At 32.1% G+C, this 20747-nt stretch overlaps 1 protein-coding gene across 1 annotated transcript in view; it reads left to right on the forward strand.

Annotated features, from left to right (window-relative positions):
* Nucleotides 1-20747, forward strand: part of LOC149478406 (uncharacterized) — a 132833-nt gene that overhangs the window by 43343 nt on the left and 68743 nt on the right. Inside the window, exon 2 of the mRNA XM_089709368.1 lies at nt 13157-13394. Coding sequence (XP_089565494.1) covers nt 13286-13394 — 109 coding nt within the window. The 5' untranslated portion in view covers nt 13157-13285. The remainder of the gene's footprint in view (nt 1-13156; nt 13395-20747) is intronic.

The raw sequence follows: 20747 nt of genomic DNA on the forward strand, positions 1-20747 counted from the left end.
AATTCTATTACAATTTTCTACAAAGCGACTGTTCTCTAAAAACAAAGCCTATGTTTAAAATAAATGAACTACCTACATTATGGAACTTTTTATTGATAGCAGAACATTAATCACTCCTCTAAATAATGTTTTGTTTTACCAAAGTAATTTAGGCATTACTTGTGCGTCTACAATTTAAATACAATTAGTTTTTAGGCGTCTCCGCCGACTCGTATTTGTTCTTTAGACCCTAGAATTCCTGTAATTACCATATAGAACATCTGGTACTAAGGTGGAGGTAATTTAGTTTGTTGTTTTATGTTAACTACATATACTTTACGGGATGATGTTATCTTTCATAACATTTCGCTTTACCTGAACATTTCTGGCGTGAAATAATAAGAACGTTACGCTTACTGCCTTCTTGAACTTTTTAGATGTCAACCCACGTAGCAAAAATGCGTGTTTTAATTATGATCTTGGAATATTATGTTAACGTATTTTTGTGGCGTACCTACAAAATCCAGGATCTGGTAATAATGTTTTATTTGTTAGGTCACACAGGGTATGTATTTTTAGTGTACAGAGGCTGGGGTCTTCAAATTAAATACTGTATGTTCTGAACTACTTTATTATATTTATACATTTATACTTTATTAACGTTAGCTTAGTTAGGCGAGTGGCAGACCACTGGCTCTCGCAGGAGTGTCGTCATTCGCCGCGCTACAAACCGCTGAATTTACAATATTTGATTACTGTGAATACACACATTATACTGTGACACACACTACATATTCTTTCGAAAAAATCAGGTATGCAGTTGGCGTGGATGAAGAAAGAACGATCGTTAACAATACCAGAAAAGTATGATGAATATCGGAACCAACTCCATTTTTTAATTTGGTAGGAAATATTGTATTGCATTATCTGTTTATTTAGGACAAAATAAATTCTTCTATAAGAAATCTGTGTTACTTACACACAAATATTGTTCTTAATTTGTAGATATTAAAATACCATCCTATCCTTTTTATTTTTCCGAAGATAGGAACTATCAACTAAGAGAACGCTGATAAATTATATCTTTAATGCTTATTAATATTTGTGTACTAAGAACGTTTGTTTATTTAGCGTCAAGTCTAAATTTATTTAAAGACAATATTGATTACTTTTCACTTACACTTGAAAGAACATCACAAGAAAACTTTTCAACGACAATTCTTATAATTGGTAAGACAAAAATAGAATATTATAAGCACGTTCAAGATCGCGATAGGGTTGTTTCCCTTCAGAAGGAATAAACGTACTTCCTCGAAATATATTCCTGTTAAGTCTACCAGAAAATTCGAAGAAAATATGAAGTACGGAGTCATTTATTAAGAAAGAAGAAATTTGTTCAAGGGTACTTTGTAAGGAGAATTTGTATCATACATATTTCGAGTTTGTAAGTTCGTTTCAGAGAAAAAATATACATATTTTTGTAAATTGATCATTTCCGATAAAGAATGCAAACTGTCTTTGAATTTTTAATAATACAATATAATTCAAGGCCGTTATAATAATATAGTACGGATGATGTTAAATGGTATTCGGTTATTAAGCGAAAAATGTGTTGTTACGAGTCATAATAATTTTGATTCCATATTTCTATTATAAGTTACAAACTAGTATTTCATAAGGTAAATATTATGGAATAATCAAGAAAGTAGGTACTCTATTTAAGAAATTCTGTACGCATAGTATTTTCTAGTGTTTGATTTTTCGCGAGTATTATACATTTAGAAATTAAAGACTTTTTAAGACGTTTCGAACACTTTACAGTCTCCCCTTGACCACGCTCGCTGTAAATTGTTCGAAACGTCGGGAAAATAATATAATGAATAAATCACGTTTAAAATCCGTTAAAAAGTCTTTAATTTCTGAAGTCTATCCATTTAAAGTCCAATTCAAAAATCTAGCCCCTTTTATCATTACTATATAATATACCAGTTTAAATTAGTGTTAAGGGTTGTCATCCTTACAACACATTAATGCAAGCGCGACAGCCCTAACAGCAGTATATCATATTATAGCATCTAGCACTAAAAATGGAAATGATTCGCATTTCTCCACAGAACCTTATTTACATGACAAGCGCCAGAAGCGGCGATACCAGCGACACTTATATTTGCTGACAATTTATTGCTAGCATTCTGAAATCCCTTGAAACTTCAACTTTCGTACTTATTTAGTGTACCTGGTGGTTTCTTGGAATATCAATGTCTAGTTATATGTTTGAAGAATTAATTAATTAATTCTTCAAACAAAATAAAAAATTAATTAATCTTGTTTTTAGGTTAACAATACAAAAGTTATAGTATAATGGTAGGTATAGGTGTTGTACCTATAGGGCATGCAGAACCGAGTCCGGTTCCAAGTTTCTGAAACCCGGTTCCAAGTCGAGCTCAGAACCGGGTAGAACCGGGTTACCCGGTTCTTTTATAATACCTGGGAAAAAAATAAAAAATAAAACAAAAGTAACTTTAAAAGTACCTGATGGGCCTTTTATTTTACGCGGCTAGTGTCCTAATTTATTAAATTAATAAAGAAACAAAATTTCAATACTTCTCTTTATTTATCAGTCTTATAAAAGTACCTTGTTATCATAATATCACATATAAACTTAAACCTATAAATTTTGAAATCCTGAACCTAAAATTTAATAAACGGCGTCTTATCGAATAATTCTGAATTGCAAGTAAAATTATTGCATACATTTTATTTTTTATAATGGCCCTCTGTGAGTGCGGAGATTTACCAATACACCATCAAATACAGTTTGATACAATGATACCTAATCAGATTAGAATCTGTACTATGTTATATAATATCTTGAGTTAATAAATCCTGGGGCAATGGTACTCCCTAGGTACGCTGTTCTGACCAAATGAGAACTTAAATTTTAATGAAGAAATATATTAACGTCTTATATACTTGCCAGACTCTACAAGTGTTTATGTCTTATTCACGTAGTTACTGTAATTGTTTAAATATTTTAAACTGTTATGATGATAGTGATATTATTTTGTTCGGATATTCATGTTATTTTTAGTTTAAATTATAGCATATTTTAAGTAATATCTTAGTTCATTATTAATCTACCCATCTTGTATAACTGCATTCTTTCTTCTTATAATATACTAGCGGTCCGCCCCGGCTTCGCCCGTGGTACATATTTACGTTTTCTCTACATAATAATCATCCTCGTACTTCAAGGAATATAATAAAAAAAGAATTATCGAAATCGGTTCAGCCGTTCTCGAGTTATGCGCTTACCAACACATTTTGCGATTCATTTTTATATATAAGAGATAAGATTAAATCACATTATGGCCTTAAATACAGGTAACAGAAGCACACAATTATTTATTTTCATACGTCCTTCCTACTAACATTATAAATGCGAAATTTGAGAGGATGAGGATGTATGTGTATGTGTAGGTGTGTACGTTTGTTACTCTTTCACGTAAATACTACTGAACCGATTACAATTAAATTTAGCACACATATAGAAGGTAACTTGGATTAATACATAGGATAGGTTTCTACCAGACTATAACTATGCGGGTTTTACTTTGAAAACGCGGGCGAAGCCGCGGGCGGAAAGCTACTATTTCATTATAAAACACATTACATAATTCATTAGGTATACAATCACAGTACGTACATCACTTATACAAAGCAATTTCCAATACAGTGTTGAAAATGATACTTATTATGCGAATAGTCCCTGATAGACTACAGGCCCGTGTTGAAAAAATTATGGGTCATTTGACCCACCAGGTGACCTATCTAGAACGATATAAGAGCATAAAATAATAAGATTCAGCACTATGACGTCACTTGTAAGCTGTCCACCTGAGTGCAGATGAGAATTCGAAGGTTCAGGTAGAGATTTTCTCCCCTTGTCTCCATGATTTTTGTACGGCGTTGCGGAATAATTGATTAAAAGTAGTATAGAAATAGTATGACACAGATGCCGTACAAAATCAAATGACCAAATTTACCCCGGCAACTGTCGAAAAATAAAAATAAATTCCGACTTTGTGGACCACCATTTTTGTACGGCATCTGTGTCATACTATTTCTATACTGCTTGTAAGCCATTATCCCGCAACGCCGTACAAAAATCATGGAGACAAGGGGAGAAAATCTCTACCTGAACTTTCGAATTCTCATCTGCACTCAGGTGGACAGCTTACGAGTGACGTCATAGTGCTGAATCTTATTATTTTATGCTCTTATATCATTCTAGATAGGTCAGGTGGTGGGTCAAATGACCCATAATTTTTTCAACATGGGCCTGTAGTCTATGAGCAGTATTTTCCGAATGCTATACGGAAATAGTTCAAGTAGAACGAACGTTGACAGAGCTAAGTTAATAATCTGTGGCTTTCACACAAACTGTGTTTTGTATCTATATTTCAATATAGTGTAAGCTGATTAAATCCTGCTGAAGTCCAATAAATGCTTCCCAATGTGCAGTGTTCTGATTACGTAATAATGCAGTTTTGGTCAATTTTGTGGTTGTTTTAAATTATGTAAAGTATATAAAAGTTACCAACATCAAGATCATTTTAAAAAGACAGTTTTGTTTTTTTTCCCTTTGTGTGTGTGTTTACAAATTACATTTTGTTGTTTTCTTTATTTTTAAAAGTAAAGGTTTAATATAACTTTAAGTAAAATATTTCAAAATAAATTGAATTTTTGTTATGCAGACGCGTTATTGAAATAATTTGAATATTCATTATTTGGCACGAGAAAGCCGAGTTATTGTAAGAATTATATTTTATAATTCTTTAGGCTCGGCTTCGGCATAATTCCATGTAGATTTAGAATTTATTCGTTCATTCTGATATCCAATTTTTAATCTAAAGCCGCGGGTATACATTTATGTCTATCACGCTTCGTAGAACATTCGAGTTATTCACAATCTGTGACGATAATGTACACACGGCTTTACTTTATCTTCTGTCAAATCAACGTAATGTCTCTCTGGTAATAATTCTCTTTAATGATGATCATTCGAATGTAAAGATTTTGGTGGAAATCGGCTTATATTTTACGAGGACGCCATAATTTTATCCGAGTATTAAAAATACCCTAGTAATTTTAATTTCAGATTTAAATGTAAATTAATGGAAATCGTATTTTAAGCAATATCTTTAATTATTAATATCCTGTTTATATTGTAAGTAATGTATATTTCAGATACCAATTCGCAAAACATATTATATATAAACAAACCATAATAACTATATTACATTTTAAAAACATTATGTACAAATTAGACACTAATATCATATTATGTAAAAAATCCTAATTTGAAACCTCAATGTTCTGTTAATATGTAGGTAATATCAACGAGACCAACGAGTCCATACTCCAAGAGCTCGGCATCAAACAGCGTTTATCGACCGTAGTACAGTCGCGCATACTGCAATACTTTGGACACGTGTCTAGGCGAGATAACAACTCCATTGAGCGGCTAGTAGTACAAGGAAAGGTGGAAGGAATCAGATCGCGCGGCAGGTCACCAATGCGCTGGACCGACCAAGTGAAATCTGCTGTAGGAATTCGCGTATCAAACTGCGCCAGACAGTCTAGTAACAGGAAGAGATGGCGGGAGATCGTGCGGAAAGCTGTGTCCGCCTCTACCACCGATGTGGACGACTCAACGTGACCACGACCACTCTGCCAAGAGTGAATCAACAAAGAAGAAAGAAGAAGAATATCAATCCTGAATTACTGAATTATCTAAAGGAGGAACAATAGTTTAACAACTATAACGTTTCAATCATCATACTTCATAGTCACATCATGTTACATAATATTTTACCGTCTTCTATAAAGAAATTCATACAGCCATATCAAGTGTACTAACTTCACTAATGTGCTTCGAAATTTCCAAAACGTCCTCTACAAAGGACATTGTTTTGTATTTAAGGACCCCGGATGTCGAGTTACCTCCAACTCATTATAAGTTGGCTGACGTAGTTGAATATTCTTTATTTTTAACGTTTATATCGCGATTTTGTAAGAAAACCGCTAACTTCGTTCGCTTCTGGAAAATATGTCGCATTAATATTATGTTGAATTTTTACGTGATGGTATGAGCAAAGGTGTTTATAATACCAAATGTATTTGAACCACAGTGATTTTAAATAATAGCTATACTTCTAAAGTCGATATTTTTCCTACTTATAATAAAAATGCATCCTGCAATTTACTACTTATCATACATTAATTATGATAAATGTCTTATTATTATAACTGTCAGTGAACCTACATGGTAAAGTTAGATAATAACAGTGTTTATTGAACACTAACTTTCAGAAATGCACGATTACAATAAGTAGCTTTGGGAAAACATTCGTAGGTACAAATATAATATTCATTCCTTCCGTGACAATTGAAAATCGATACCCAGACTGTTCAATTTTAACGCTATAGCCCACCACTATATCAGAGAACTCAACAAACTAAAATAGCAAGCTTTAATAAAAATGAATTGTATATTCTAAAATTACAGTCACGAATTTAATCCTACTAATATTAAAAATGCGAAAGTTTGTTTGTTACTCTTTCACGCAATTACTACTGAACCGATTACAATGAAATTTGGTATGTAGGTAGCTGAAGACTCAGAATAAGACATAGGCTACTTTTCTTTTCAGGAAATCCCACATGTCGGGAACTATGCGGGTTTTACTTTGTAAACGCGGGCGAAACCGCGGTAAGATATCCAGTAACTTCATATTAATGAAACGGAACAAAAACGAATCACCAATGTATCAAATATGAATTACTCAAATTTTCCTTTATAAAACATTGTGGAATATTGAATTATAATGGCGCCTAAACGAAGTTAATGTTTCGACATTCGAAGTCTGATGAACGTATAGCCACGATTGTTTGTACAAGGGAATTGCTTTTCAGTTCTATTTAATGGGAAAGGTTTCAATGGTGATTGAGAGGTTGCGATCGAGATTCTATTCCTTTTTTTTACTTAAAACTATTACGCTTTTTCCTTGTATGTACTATGTACTTAGATTTATCTCTTTCTTTATTTAAAAGTTGAAATTTTGTTTGCTTGGAATTTCATTTGTTATGTAGGTAGAATCTATCATTTTTATTCTGACACCTATATAGTGCAGAGTAACGGAAAGAAAAAGTTCGTAATTATGCCCATCTTATTATAATTTAATAACACCATACCTACAAAATAGGTACTACCTATATGAATAAAAATCTACTCGACTCTTACGTCTAAATTACATTTTATTATCTGCTGTTAATTGACGTTGAATTTTCAAAGTGTGCCCTATCAATTTAAATATCCATATAAGTTTATAACATACACATATAATAAAGTCATCTTCAAAAATACAACATGCAAACTTGAGGCGTCCAAACCTACGCAGTAAAGAAATAAAATTTGAATACCTCTCACAATTTTCTTGTACAAGAATACAATGTTTTTGGAGACTCTCCAAAATCTGGATTACGTTGATATTCTCTGTTTTGATCTAGTGTTACGAGCGAGATAACCTTATCTAAAGACTGGGAACGCCGGGATTTTTTAGTACAATTTTAGGGCAAAATGTTTATGGTTAAGTATTTTACTATATACAGGCTTGTACTATAAAATGTTTATATATGGGTATACGTTTTTAGTCATGAATTTGACAAGCGCGGATCCAGGGGGGGGGTCACGGGGTCATGACCCCCCCCTGGGCTAGGTCCAAGACCTAAGTGGACCACTAATTTAATATTAACTTTTTTAAATTAACAAATTAATACTTAGACCGGGAGATACTGACACAAAATTTCGAGTCATTTGTAACAAGGATGGCGGTTCTACAGGGGTCTTAGTACGCAATGACAAAAAGAAAAATGATGGTGTGAACGCTGGTACCGGTGTCTTAGTCGCGTGGGCGTTTGTCGAACTCGTCGGAAAAATAGCGAAAGTCAAACGATTTGTAACACAAAAATTTTAGAATTTACCGATAGCCCATAAAAAAGTAGTAGGCGGTAGTGTCATGCCATACTTTTCCGGTGTGACTTACAGCCCGCCATACCGACGCGAATGTGTTGATTTAAATAAAACAATCATTCAACCATTTGTACCAGGCTAACTTTTGCACAGGTAACTATCGTCGTGCAGCCATTTACGAAAATCGCCATGCCATACTTTTCGGACGATTCCAAATGGTCGCCATACCGCCGAAAATCTGCAAAAAATTTTTATTTCGCCAAACTTTTTGTACCAGTATTGCATTTGGATTTTTGGAGAGTATTTGATAAAATGTGACCATTATTATATTTGCCATACTTCTAGTAGGGGGAAAAAGTGCTGTTATACTTGAAAACTTAATTTATTATTAATTTATATAAGTGAGGATTTCCAACACTTAGATCTTTGAAATTTTGTATTTATATTTGTTGATCCTCAAACTTACAGGAAAAATAAGTGCCATACTGTTACAAATCGTTTGACTTTCGCTATTTTCCGACGAGTTCGACTAACGCCCACGCGACTAAGCCGCCGGTACCAGCGTTCACGCCATCGTTTTTCTTTTTGTCATTGCGTACTAAGACCCCTGTAGAACCGCCATCCTGTTACAAATGACTCGAAATTTTGTGTCAGTATCTCCCGGTCTAACTGTTCAACATGATGTTTTTATTGAATTTTGACACATAAAATTAATATAGAACAATGAAATCAATTACAAACGGTAACGGAAGAGAATATAACAAAAATTATAGAAAAAGTTTATTAGGGTCGACCTGTGGTCGTAATTAAAGGACAAAAAACAGGTTTTTCGATTTTTAAAAAAATCTATAACTGCGGAATAAAGTGTAATGGTAAAGTTGTATCTAATTATTTTTTTTTCTACAACTTTTGCTGTTACACTTTTCACACAAAACCTCAAATATCGAAATATCCCAGTTCGTGGATAAGACATAAAATAGCAAAATTTTTTTTAAATGAACAATAGAAAATACAGTCAAATTACAACAAAAAATCGGCCAAATGCGCGTCGGACTCGCGCACCGAGGACTCCGAGCAAACATATTTTTTCATTATGTTGTATTTTACAATTTTGTTTAAAGGATTTTTTTCTTTATCTGTGCTTGTAAGTGCTTAAGTCGTTGCTTTTAACCAAATTTCAAGACTGTGTTCACGGGAAGTACCTTGTAGGTTTTGATTGATGATTCCCTTGCAAGTATAGTTGCGAATTACAGAATATGCGGCTCTAATTGCTTTTTCTTTAGATTGCGTTGACATAGAATTTGAATTAAATAACAGATTTAAGTTATTATAGACCTGAGTTCTGATGTGAATATCAATTAAATACATGTATATTTTTATTTAATTTAATTAAATAATTAGGGTTTTTGCAGTTATTACTACATTTGTGCTATAACACGATACTTTTTACTCAATTTCAAGACTGTGTTTACGGGACAGGGTGCTCCCTGCAGGTATTGATTCCCTTGCTAATGTCGAAATCCTACGGTCTACGGTCCCTTGATGCTGTGAAAAATTCAAACGTTTTAGCCAACGCAATCAAAAGATGCAGCTGTAAATGCTGAAATTTTTCGCAAAATTTGACACTCCCTAAGAAATCAAAACCTACAGGGTAGTTCCCGAGTACACAGAGTCATGAAATTTAGTACAATCAAACGTCTTATAACGCAGACTAGCTTACCACCCGCGGCTTCGCCCGCTTTCTCTAAATCCTTATAAATTATATACTTGAATCACTCTATCTTTAAAAAAAACTGCATCAAAATTCGTAGCGTAGTTTTAAAGATTTAGTCATACATAGGGACATAGGCACAGAGACAACGACTTTGTTTACTAATTGCGAAAAGCATGAATTTTTCCTTAGATTATATTATAAAAAAATATTTTTAAAAATTTTTAACTTAGGTACAACCACAGTTGACAGATATATACTACGTACATACAGTTAGGAAACTAAGCCCCCCCCATGAAATTATGACGTATAGCTATAGGGCTGTTACTTTTTGATATTTAACCGACTTGAAAAATAAAGGAGAAGGTTATCAATTCGGCCTGTATATTTCTGTTTGCTTTTTTTCACAGTTGATTTTGTGGTAATTTGGAGATTAAAACCCGTTAAAATACAAAAATGGTGTAGCCTAAATATGAATTTACAAGAAGAAACAATCCGAATTAATACAGCTTGTAAAAGTAAATACGTTTTTATCAGTGCTATATTTCGAAATCTAGTTTTGTTATGGACGCTGAAGGCTATTTAATGTACCTAAATTATTTATAATGCTTGATATTTGTATTATACATATAATCAATAATTATTTTAAACCAGAATTTACAATACTTGTATGTAGGTATACCTACTAAATTATTTTTAAAACGATAAATTAAATTAAATTAAAAAACACAAAATATGCAAAAATAAATTAAAATTATTATTATACGAGCATAGAACCTCTACCTTTTTATTTTAGGAAGAAAAAGAAAATAGTTTGACAGGCTTAGTGCTTGACAAAGTGGAGACGCCACGTATCGATAAAAATACAATAATTATAATATCTATCTTTTTCTTCCCTAATATTTACGTAATTATGCACATAAATTTAAACAAGATTTTTTTAAGGTTTCCTTTTTTTATATTTTCGTGCTCTTCTAGATTGCGTAAAAAATAGATGCGATCTTTAAACAGACTGGACTCCTAATAGGTACTATTTGTAGCTATCATTTTGATAGAAAATATGTCAACATAATATAAAACTCATACTGCCATATCTATAGAAATTAAAAAATAGTCTCTTTTTAACTTGTAGTCAGAACTCAGATATGGTATTTACAAATATATTTATTGAAAGGGCTACAAACTGAAACAATCGATATTTATTTAATGTGAATTGACATCACTTTAAACTTTTTTCCATACTATATTCAAAATCTGTGGATGTGTCACCCGCTACTATCGATCCCCCTCAATACCCTTGTAAACACGCTTGATGGGGGGGAGCCATTTCGAACATTTTGTATGAAGTTTCCTTACTGTATGTATCTGTATATTGTGGTACAACCCTGTTGCTCATGGACGCTGTATTAACTGACATGTATTAACTTGATATTCATACCAAAAACTCTATAATACCTTTACGCTATAATAAAATCAAACTTCTATGTCAACGAATCAGAAGATACAGCCGTAAATGCTGAAAAATTTCGCAAATTTCGACATTCGCAAGGGAATCAAAACTCAAAACCTACAGGGTACTTTCCGTAAACTCAGAATCTTGAAATTCGGTACAAAGCAACATTTTATAGTACAGATACAGGAATAATTGCAAAAAATATATATTTTTCAAGTTTGTCTGCCTGTCAAGACCCTTTTTCTCAGGAACGCGTGGAGGTATCAATCTGAAATTCATACCGAATATGCTGTAATACAGACGTTTATGCTGTAAATTATCGCAAATTTCGACATTATCGCAAGGGAATCAAAATCTATAGGTATTGTACTACTTCCCGTGAACACAGAGTTCTGAAATTTGGTTAAAAGCAATGTCAGCACAGATGGAGGAAAAATTGCTAAAACATTTCATGCTTATCAACATTCGCAAGTGTTGCCAGGAATCAAAACCTAGAGGGTACTTCCCGTGAACACAGAATCTTGATATTTAATCTTTATTTAATAGAAACTTACGTCTTATAGCACAGATTAAGGAAAAATTGCAAAGAGCATAAATTTAATATTAAAACATATAAAAATGTTTGTACGGAACTCTTGGTTCGCGAATCCGACTCGCACTTGACAAATTTTTTTTAAATCTACGTATCAATTAAATTACCAAAATATAGCTTTTGAAAATTGCCCACTTCTATGTGACCCCCCCCTGGCACTAAGGCTGGATCCGCCCTTGGAATTTGATTAAGAATTATTTTTTCAGATTAATTTAAAGTATAGTATATAGTAGGTAGTAAGTATTAATATATAGTAATAGTAAAGTTGAGCGTTAAGGTTTGATTTTTATCGGTATTTTAATTATCAGTCGTAAAACATGATTGAGTGAAACGAAAAGCTAATCGAAGTTACAATATCGTAAGCTGTAGTTGCTTAGCTAATTATTAATAACTAGCTTACCGCCCGCGGCTTCGCCCTCTTTGTCTAAAACCTAATAAATTATATACTAAAACCTTCCTCTTCAATCACTCTATCTATTAAAAACACCGCATCAAAATCCGTTGCGTAGTTTTAAAGATTTAAGCATACAAAGGGACATAGGGACAGAGAAAGCGACTTTGTTTTATACTATGTAGTGATGATACATTATTTTATAAATAATAAGTATTTATAAATTGTTTGTACATGACGTCATATCAAAAGTTTACTTTATTGTTTGCATTGCACCATTAAAAAGGTAGTTTAAACGGTTTTTTTATATAAAATTAAGACTTTTATACCAAACAAAACCGCAAGAACTTTCTAGACATTTCTGCGAAAAACTTCTTACAAATTTTCTTAACATTATTATGTACAAGATTACGTAGAAACTCAGTCTTGGCTCGTTTCAAGAGCTATACTCATAACATTGTTAGGTTTTTAAAATGACGCCAAGATTTTTTTATGAAACCTAGTGACATATTATAATATAACTTAAATTTTTATAAATTGAATAGCTTCATAAATGCTGTCCCTATTAACTTTAAGAAGAAGGATATAATATTGCTATATTTATTAAAAATGCAGTAAATCGAATAGTCGTTAACTAGCTGGTATTTAGAAATTTTTAATTAAGGAGCCATACAAAAATTATTGTACAAAACAAATACAATAATTTGATTTCTTGGCATGAAATTTTACCGGTTTTTACCTGTCATTAGTTCCAAAAAGATCTTGAAAGAGGCTACCTACTTTTGGTATAAATGAAGACCGTCTTGTCATAATAATATGACGCCGCGCTGTATTAAAACAAAAAGACACCAAATGTCTTTTAATTCTAAAAGGCGAGAAATCGACATATTTTACATAATATGCTGAACTTATATCACCTTTCATGTGTGACGGGGCTTTAAAATTAGGTACTATTAATTTCTTAAAGTTTCTAATAATAAATATTTTTGTTTCAGGTACCCAACTCTCATAAGAATGACTACATTACAACGTTTTAAAAGTAATACAGGTGTTAATCTTCAAATCACCTGATACCATGCAGACTGATGACGTCACTTATAGTTAGCTATGACGTCATGAGTTAAATGCTAAGTGAAATACAATGTGAACAAGTGATGGTGAAGACGATCAAAATGACTCTTCTGTACTATATTGTGATATCTTGCTTTACGTGTACTACGTTCCAGTTTATTGGTAAGTTTTAGTTAAAGCACAGGTAATATATTATTAATATCTACATAAAGCGCGTCACACACGGTGAAGATACTATAATATTTTATCTTAAGATACTGCCACCGCCATCCTGTTACAAATGACGCGAAATTTCATTGCTCATTTGTAACAGGATGGCGGTTCTACAGGTCTTAGTACGGCAATGACAAAAAGAAAAATGATGGTCCGAACGCTGATACCGGATGCGTTAAGATACTGTAATATAAAATATAACAGTATCTTAAGATAAAATATTATAGTATCTTCACCGTGTGTGACGCGCTTTAATGTGTGTAGTTATAGTCTGTAAGATTTGTAACTGTCTGTTAATACGGGTTCGATTCTTGGAGACAATATTTATAAGAACTAATTGATAAATCTAAAATGTTTATTAGAATAATAGTTTAATACTTATGTTCTTAATAGTTTTATCTTTGTATCAAAATATACGCGTTGTTAATTCTAAGAGTAGGTAGAGTAATACGGAAAAAATTGATTGTATATACTTAAAATTAATTATTTATATTTAACAAGAAAATCCTCGTGTTTATAAAATTAATGATAACTATTGATACTTAAATGTTAATATAAGATAAAATCTATATATTTGTGTCACATAAATAGTTATAGGCGTATAAATTTATAAAAATAATTTAATAATACCCTTACCTTTACCTTTGTTAATAACAAAGTCGTTCCCCAAAATCCTCGCATTTTTAACATAAGCATTCCCTACAAATTTCCCTAAATTGTAAGATATCTTGGTAATTTCCCCCTAACGTAAGGACTTTGATCTTGCGTGGCCAAAATTCTGTAGACCCCAAATTATTTAAAATGTCGTTAACGTAGGTGCTTTATCGGATGTGGCATTTGATCCATGTTCAGATAAGGCATTAATTAAACCACCTTGAAGGGTTTTCTAGCAATAGTGTATTATTTGTCAAATTGGGTCATGTTTAACGTATATTTAGGGCGTTTTTCGATCATTGAGTCACGCTAACGATTCCAGGTCTTATGATTTATTTTTTGTTTTACACTTAACCCATTGAGCCTCGAACGGCCCGATCGGTCCACGACACAATAGATTTTCAATTGTGTCTGTGATTCCGGGGCCTGAGTCATTAATTGTTTTGAATGAATGTATTATTCGATTATATAACTTTTGGAAATTATTATACATTTAACAGATTCTTATGTCTCGTTAAACATATTCAATATTTATAATTTATTATGTCTTTATCCTTAACCCATTGGTACGTAATTTCAATGCCAATAATATGGATAATTTCTGTTAACATTATCTGTATCTTATCATTATTTTACTAGTTTCATATTATTTATATTTATGCCTTTATACTTACCTTAGATATTTTATTACATTTAAGTCCCTAAAAACTAAATCTGAATCTATCCAACTTCACTTTTAATACCCTAGTTTCCTCCCAATACCAATTAATAAAGAAAAATAAACTACATAAAAACTCTAGAGACTAGACCACGATCAATAAATTACGATTACTATCGCAAATATGCTATACAGAATTATGAGATCGGATGAAATATTTGCCACTGGCTTTTCCGATAGTAGAAACTTGATAGCATATTGTAAGTATGCTTTTATCGTTCTAATAACAGACCAATTTCCTAGATATCATTGATAATGTTAATGTTAACATGTTTCACATTACCTATAGCAACTAGGTAATGTTAACACGTGTTTCATATTAAAGATTCTTTATAAGTTTAAGTGCCAGTTATTTATTGATAAATGTTAATAAAGCCAATGATAGACGTCGAACCCTTTTTACTGTATATCATTTATATAAATCTATACTTAATATTATAAAGCTGAAGAGTTTGTTTGAACGCACTAATCTCAGGAACTACTTGTCTTATTGAAACATTCTTTCGGTGTTAGATAGCCCATTCATCGAGGAAGGCTATAGGCTATATATAATATAATATTATATATCATCGTGCTAAGTCCAACAGGACCAGAGCCACGTGGTTGAAACCCCCGGGGCAAAGCTAGTTATAAATATAATTTTTACTTACAGATCATATTATGTACCTGTAAAACTATGAACCGAAAAAAGCAGTTTATGACAACATTGTTTTCTTAAACAATAACAGCCGTACAAATAAAAACTTGCTTATTCAAACCTTATGCAATGCATAGATATGATAAGAATAAATAAAGAATAAGGATGTCATAATTTCTTACAAATAAATTTGGAATAACGTCGATGTAACTATGCTCACGCTATGCAATAGGCGCGGAGCGGCAACGTAGCAATTCATTCATAAAATTATGAAAAACATTGAAATTGTCTACGGTTAAACCTTGGTGCTGTCATTTTGACGCTCGTTTGACTTCGTCGAATTTGTTGTGAAGTTTCATCATAACTATACGATGTTCTGTTTATTTATTTTTTAAATATTTATTTGAAATAATTTAAGTATATCATTAAATAGGTATGCAAGCAAATAAAAGAGAACGCTATCCAATATCCGGAGAACAGAAGATAAACCCACCTTGAGATCTATCTCATTCTCTAGAATTGCCAAATAACTGGTACTCAAAACATACAACTCCAGGCTTAGAAGATTTATATTTTCAACGAAAGTTTATATTATTGTGATAAGTTTATAAATAAGTGTTTTATGTATGTATGGTTTGGCGCATGTCGTAAATAAATAAATCATTATAAATATCAAAAAGGTTTTTCATAATTTCGTATATTTTGACATTTCATACAAAATTTTCCATTTCAATAGGTACGCAATGAAATTATTAATTTGCTCAACTTTTTCTACTTCTCGTATTACTCTCATTGCTATTATCTCAAATTTAGATTGAAAATTGGTTCTAAAACTTGTAAAACACAGCACAATGTGCTAAAAGATACGTTATAACTCAGTTATGTCAGACTTATACTAGGGTGGTAGCCGGAATAAGAACGAAATAGCATTAGTATGAATACTTATTACGAAGTTATACTAGGTTTCATTTATTACGTGTTTATTTGTATGATTTTTCCTTATTCTTAGTTTATTCTTTTCATAAAATGTTATAACTCGTTTATTTGTACGGCTGTATTACAAAACATATTGTTCAATTGTAACTTTGTCATTTATGTTTTAAAATCATATTCAAAGAGTAATTACATATTATTAGAAAAACTTTGTATATATTTTAATTCTTTCGTGTATGTTCATTAATAATTAAAGTGTTAAATATTAAAAACTAGCTTTCCGCCCGCGGCTTCGCCCGCGCAGTCAAAGAAAAACCATCATAGTTCCCGTTCCCGAGGGATTTCCGGGATTGCGTCATTTTCCCGGGATAAAAAGTAGCCTATGTCCTTTCTCGGGTATCAAAATATCTCCATACCAAATTTCATGAAAATTGGTTCAGTAGTTTAGGCGTGATTGAGTAACAGACAGACAGACAGAGTTACTTTCGCATTTATAATATTAGTATGGATTGGGCTATAAAGTCAAATTAAGATGCAATTTATTACCACTCCCTCGATGGATATTTCCTTGAAGCTTATTTAATTCTTAATTATAATGATGGATGGAAAAATTATAATTAAAAAATAATGACGATATATAGCTTAGATTTAGGCATCTGGTATAGACGGAAATTCGAAGCTATTTTAAATTTAAAATTATACAGCATCAATACGTATCTACAAAACCAAGTCTATTTTCGACGTCTGTTCGTCTTTATGCTTAGGTCTCTAAAATTACCTACGCAACATATTTTAATGTTTTTTTAAATATCCAAATTTTGAATTTTTTGAAATATCCAAGAGGAAGGTTTTAGTCTATAATCTATTAAGTTCTAGACATAGCTGGCGAAGCCTCGGGCTGAAAGCTACTTTATAATAAAAAATTGAAAGTTATTTTCAAATAGGAAAAATATTTAAATGAAAATTAATACAACTAAAGTATAAACTAAGTATTTATAACAGAGTTAACCGCTAGGTTAAGTACTTAGTTCGCAAGCACAACTTAAGTAGTCGTTGACAACTTATATAATATCATGCAGAACTCTATGTAGCAATATTGGCCTAGTAAATTAACTTTAATAAAAAACTTGAATATTGTTTGTTGTCATGATCTTTGTATGCATTTTTAAAAGTGATATCAACCGGCATTTTGAAAGAATAGCTTGTCGTGTCACTTGTCCTGGCACTGTTTTATGTATAGCAGAACGCTGGCGGCTTCGCCAGCGTTTTCAAAAAAAAAAACCCGTATAGTTCCCGTTCCCGTGGGATTTCCGGGATAAAACCTATCCTATGTGTTAATTCATGTTATCCTCTGTGTGTGCTAAATTTCATTGTAATTGGTTCAGTAGTATTTGCGCAAAAGAGTTACAAACATACACGTACACACATCCATCCTCACAAACTTTCGCACTAAGCTTTCGCATTTATAATATTAGTAGGATTAGAGTTCATTTATCAAATAAAAAAAAAATGTCCAAATAACACAAATTATGAGACCAAAATAGGATCTAAATTACCCACGTACCATATTAACACAGACTTATATGATACAACATACAATAAAAGAACAGTAACATAATTAATATCACATTCTAAATTATATAATACTAGCGGTCCGCCCCGGCTTCGCCCGTGGTACATATTTGGCAATAAAAGGTAGCCTATGTTCTTTCTCAGGGTCTAAAGATTACCTGTGCCAAATTTCATCAAAATCGGCCGAGTAGTTTATGCGTGAAAACCATACATACATACTTACATACATACAAACCTTTCCTCTTTATAATATTAGCATAGAAGTATAGACAACATACAATAAAAGAACAGTAACAAAATTAATATCACATTCTAAATTATATAATATACCTCATAGCAATATGAGACAAGATACAAACTTAATATTATTCCGTTCGAGTTTATTACAATATAGGTTATTCTCATATGAATAGACGAAATATTGTATGCCAAAAACGTGTATAAGACGACCTCGAATTTTACGATCGCAAAATATTTCTGGAATATTTATATCACTGGGCTTTCTGCTTAATAAACTGACAAAGGAATTTCGGGATCCTTTGTTCCAAATGATAATAATGTTAATAGTTTGGAAGCCCTGAAAAATATATCTTATTAATGTTGTATGGTTGAATAGCCCTGAAAACCCGGGAAATATTCCCCTATAGAACAACAATGATTGTAAAATTTTAGATTGTGCAATTATGTCAAGTATAGGTATTGTTTCAGATTTGAAACAAGTGGAAATTGAAAAAAATGTTTATTATTAATTCTATTGTTCAAATGTAACAAAGGCAAATGTTGAAATCATCGAATTACCTTTTGCCGCATTTGTAACCGCAAATAACTGATTATCCACGGCTTTAACCGCAATAACTGTAAAAACTCATTGCTTAACTTATTTAATAATAAAAATTATTAAATTTATTAACATTAACCCGGCGTCATTGTTGCCGGGTATCTAATACCCGACGCATTTTAAAACTGTCATAATTTTAAAACAAAATGTGCACGTCTTTTGTCCGTTACAGTAGCTGCGGTCGTTGACCTCTGTTTGCATATTCTCTTCTCTATTTTGTGTTGCTTCGGCTACCTCGTAGTGTAGACATGTGTAAAGAGCGCGCGGGTAAGTTATACCCGGCCACAATGGCCACGTAACATTTATAAAGACAGCGTGTTTGTTGTTTTTTATTGTTTATTGATAAATTGCATATCGTTTTGCACAATTTTATGAACCCTGTCTTACGAAAGCGAACAACGTCGACTCCTAGCCTTGTTTGAACAAGCTGACGCCAGTAAAAATGAACAGTGCAGTTCAGACGACGAGGGTGAAATCGACCATATTTCAGAGCGAAGTCAAGGCAGTGATACGGAACAGGAATGCAGCGATGATGAGCAAGAAGTAATTGTTTCAACAAGTAACCAGCAGTTTTATATTGGTAAAGACAATTCCACCAAATGGTCTCCACCACCTCGGACCAACGTCCGCACAAGGTCAGAAAACGCTGCGTTGATCTCGATAGCGAAAAAGTCGGTATATTATTAGTAAATAAGCTTTGTTTTATATAGTTCATGATTTCAGGTTTATGTTTTAAAGAAAATTTTATGTTTTGTCTCTAAATATCTATTATGTTATGTTTTCGAATAAACGTTTTAAGTTATGTTCTAAAAAAATTATCGCAGAATAAAAAGATTTAATTTGATGAGTAATATGCTCATTTTATGATAAATAAATGTTTGATTTTTATTAATAATGTATTTAACTACCTATTTCCCTAATAAAGAAAACTGATATTGACATAAGCTTGATTCAGAGCACAATAATGTACATGGGTAAAATTTACCCGGCCACAACGACCAAGTTCTGTTTAGTAGCCACAATGACGCCGGGTTAAAGATGTCCATATTATATACCTACAAACACATTATTATCATCAATTTTATTTTGTTTCCACCGTATTAGCCTCTCAGTTATAAATAACTGAAGATAAATGTTCATAAAATTTGAAATTAAAATAATTATTATTATTGTATAGACCAAACTTAAATGGGACCTTACCACCGCACCAGCATTAAAAAAAAGAAAATTACCAAAATCGGTTTATCTTGTCCTGAGGTAACAAAGCCTAAAAAAAAGAATTGAGTCGAATACAAAAAAGTCGAATTAAGAACCTCCTCCTTTTTTGAAGTCGGTATAAATTCATCTGGCTGGGCACAGAAGATTGATCAACTATGTCCTATAAATAAAATTGATCTGAAACAGATGTGAGACTCATCTGTACCATACTCAATAATGGAACGAAAGACATACCTTTCTATACTACATATTTGCTTATATACTTTCCTTAGTATCTATGCCTCTATGCTGATACTATAAAGCTGTTGAGTTTGTTTGTTTGGACGCGAAAATCTCAGTAACTACTAGCCCGATTTGAAAAATTCTTTCAACTTTGGATATCGACATTCCTGAGTGATGTAATCTATACGTATATACTTTGTAGATACTACCGGTGGGGCGAACCACTAGTAATATTATAAATGCGATAGTATGTTTGTTTGGCTTTCTATCACGTCAAAACGTTACCTACTTTTTCCGTGATACATCTAGAAAAAGTAAGGTTACAACGACATCTCATTCCTATAGCAGTTTCCTTCGGAAAGCTAGTATCCAATAAATTTTCATGTTGATTGTAAAGATATAATATTAATAATTTATTGTAATTAAGTAAAACAGAAAATAATGCGCGTACTTTCTCGAATAATTCAGAATTCTTTCAAGTACGACTGAAGGTATTTGGTTCAAAGTAAT

Source organism: Colias philodice, chromosome 22 (assembly GCF_061535455.1).
Source record: "Colias philodice isolate Cphi_HAF_F1 chromosome 22, ilColPhil1 Martin Lab GWU primary, whole genome shotgun sequence".
In the NCBI taxonomy this organism is placed as follows: Eukaryota; Metazoa; Arthropoda; class Insecta; order Lepidoptera; family Pieridae; genus Colias; species Colias philodice.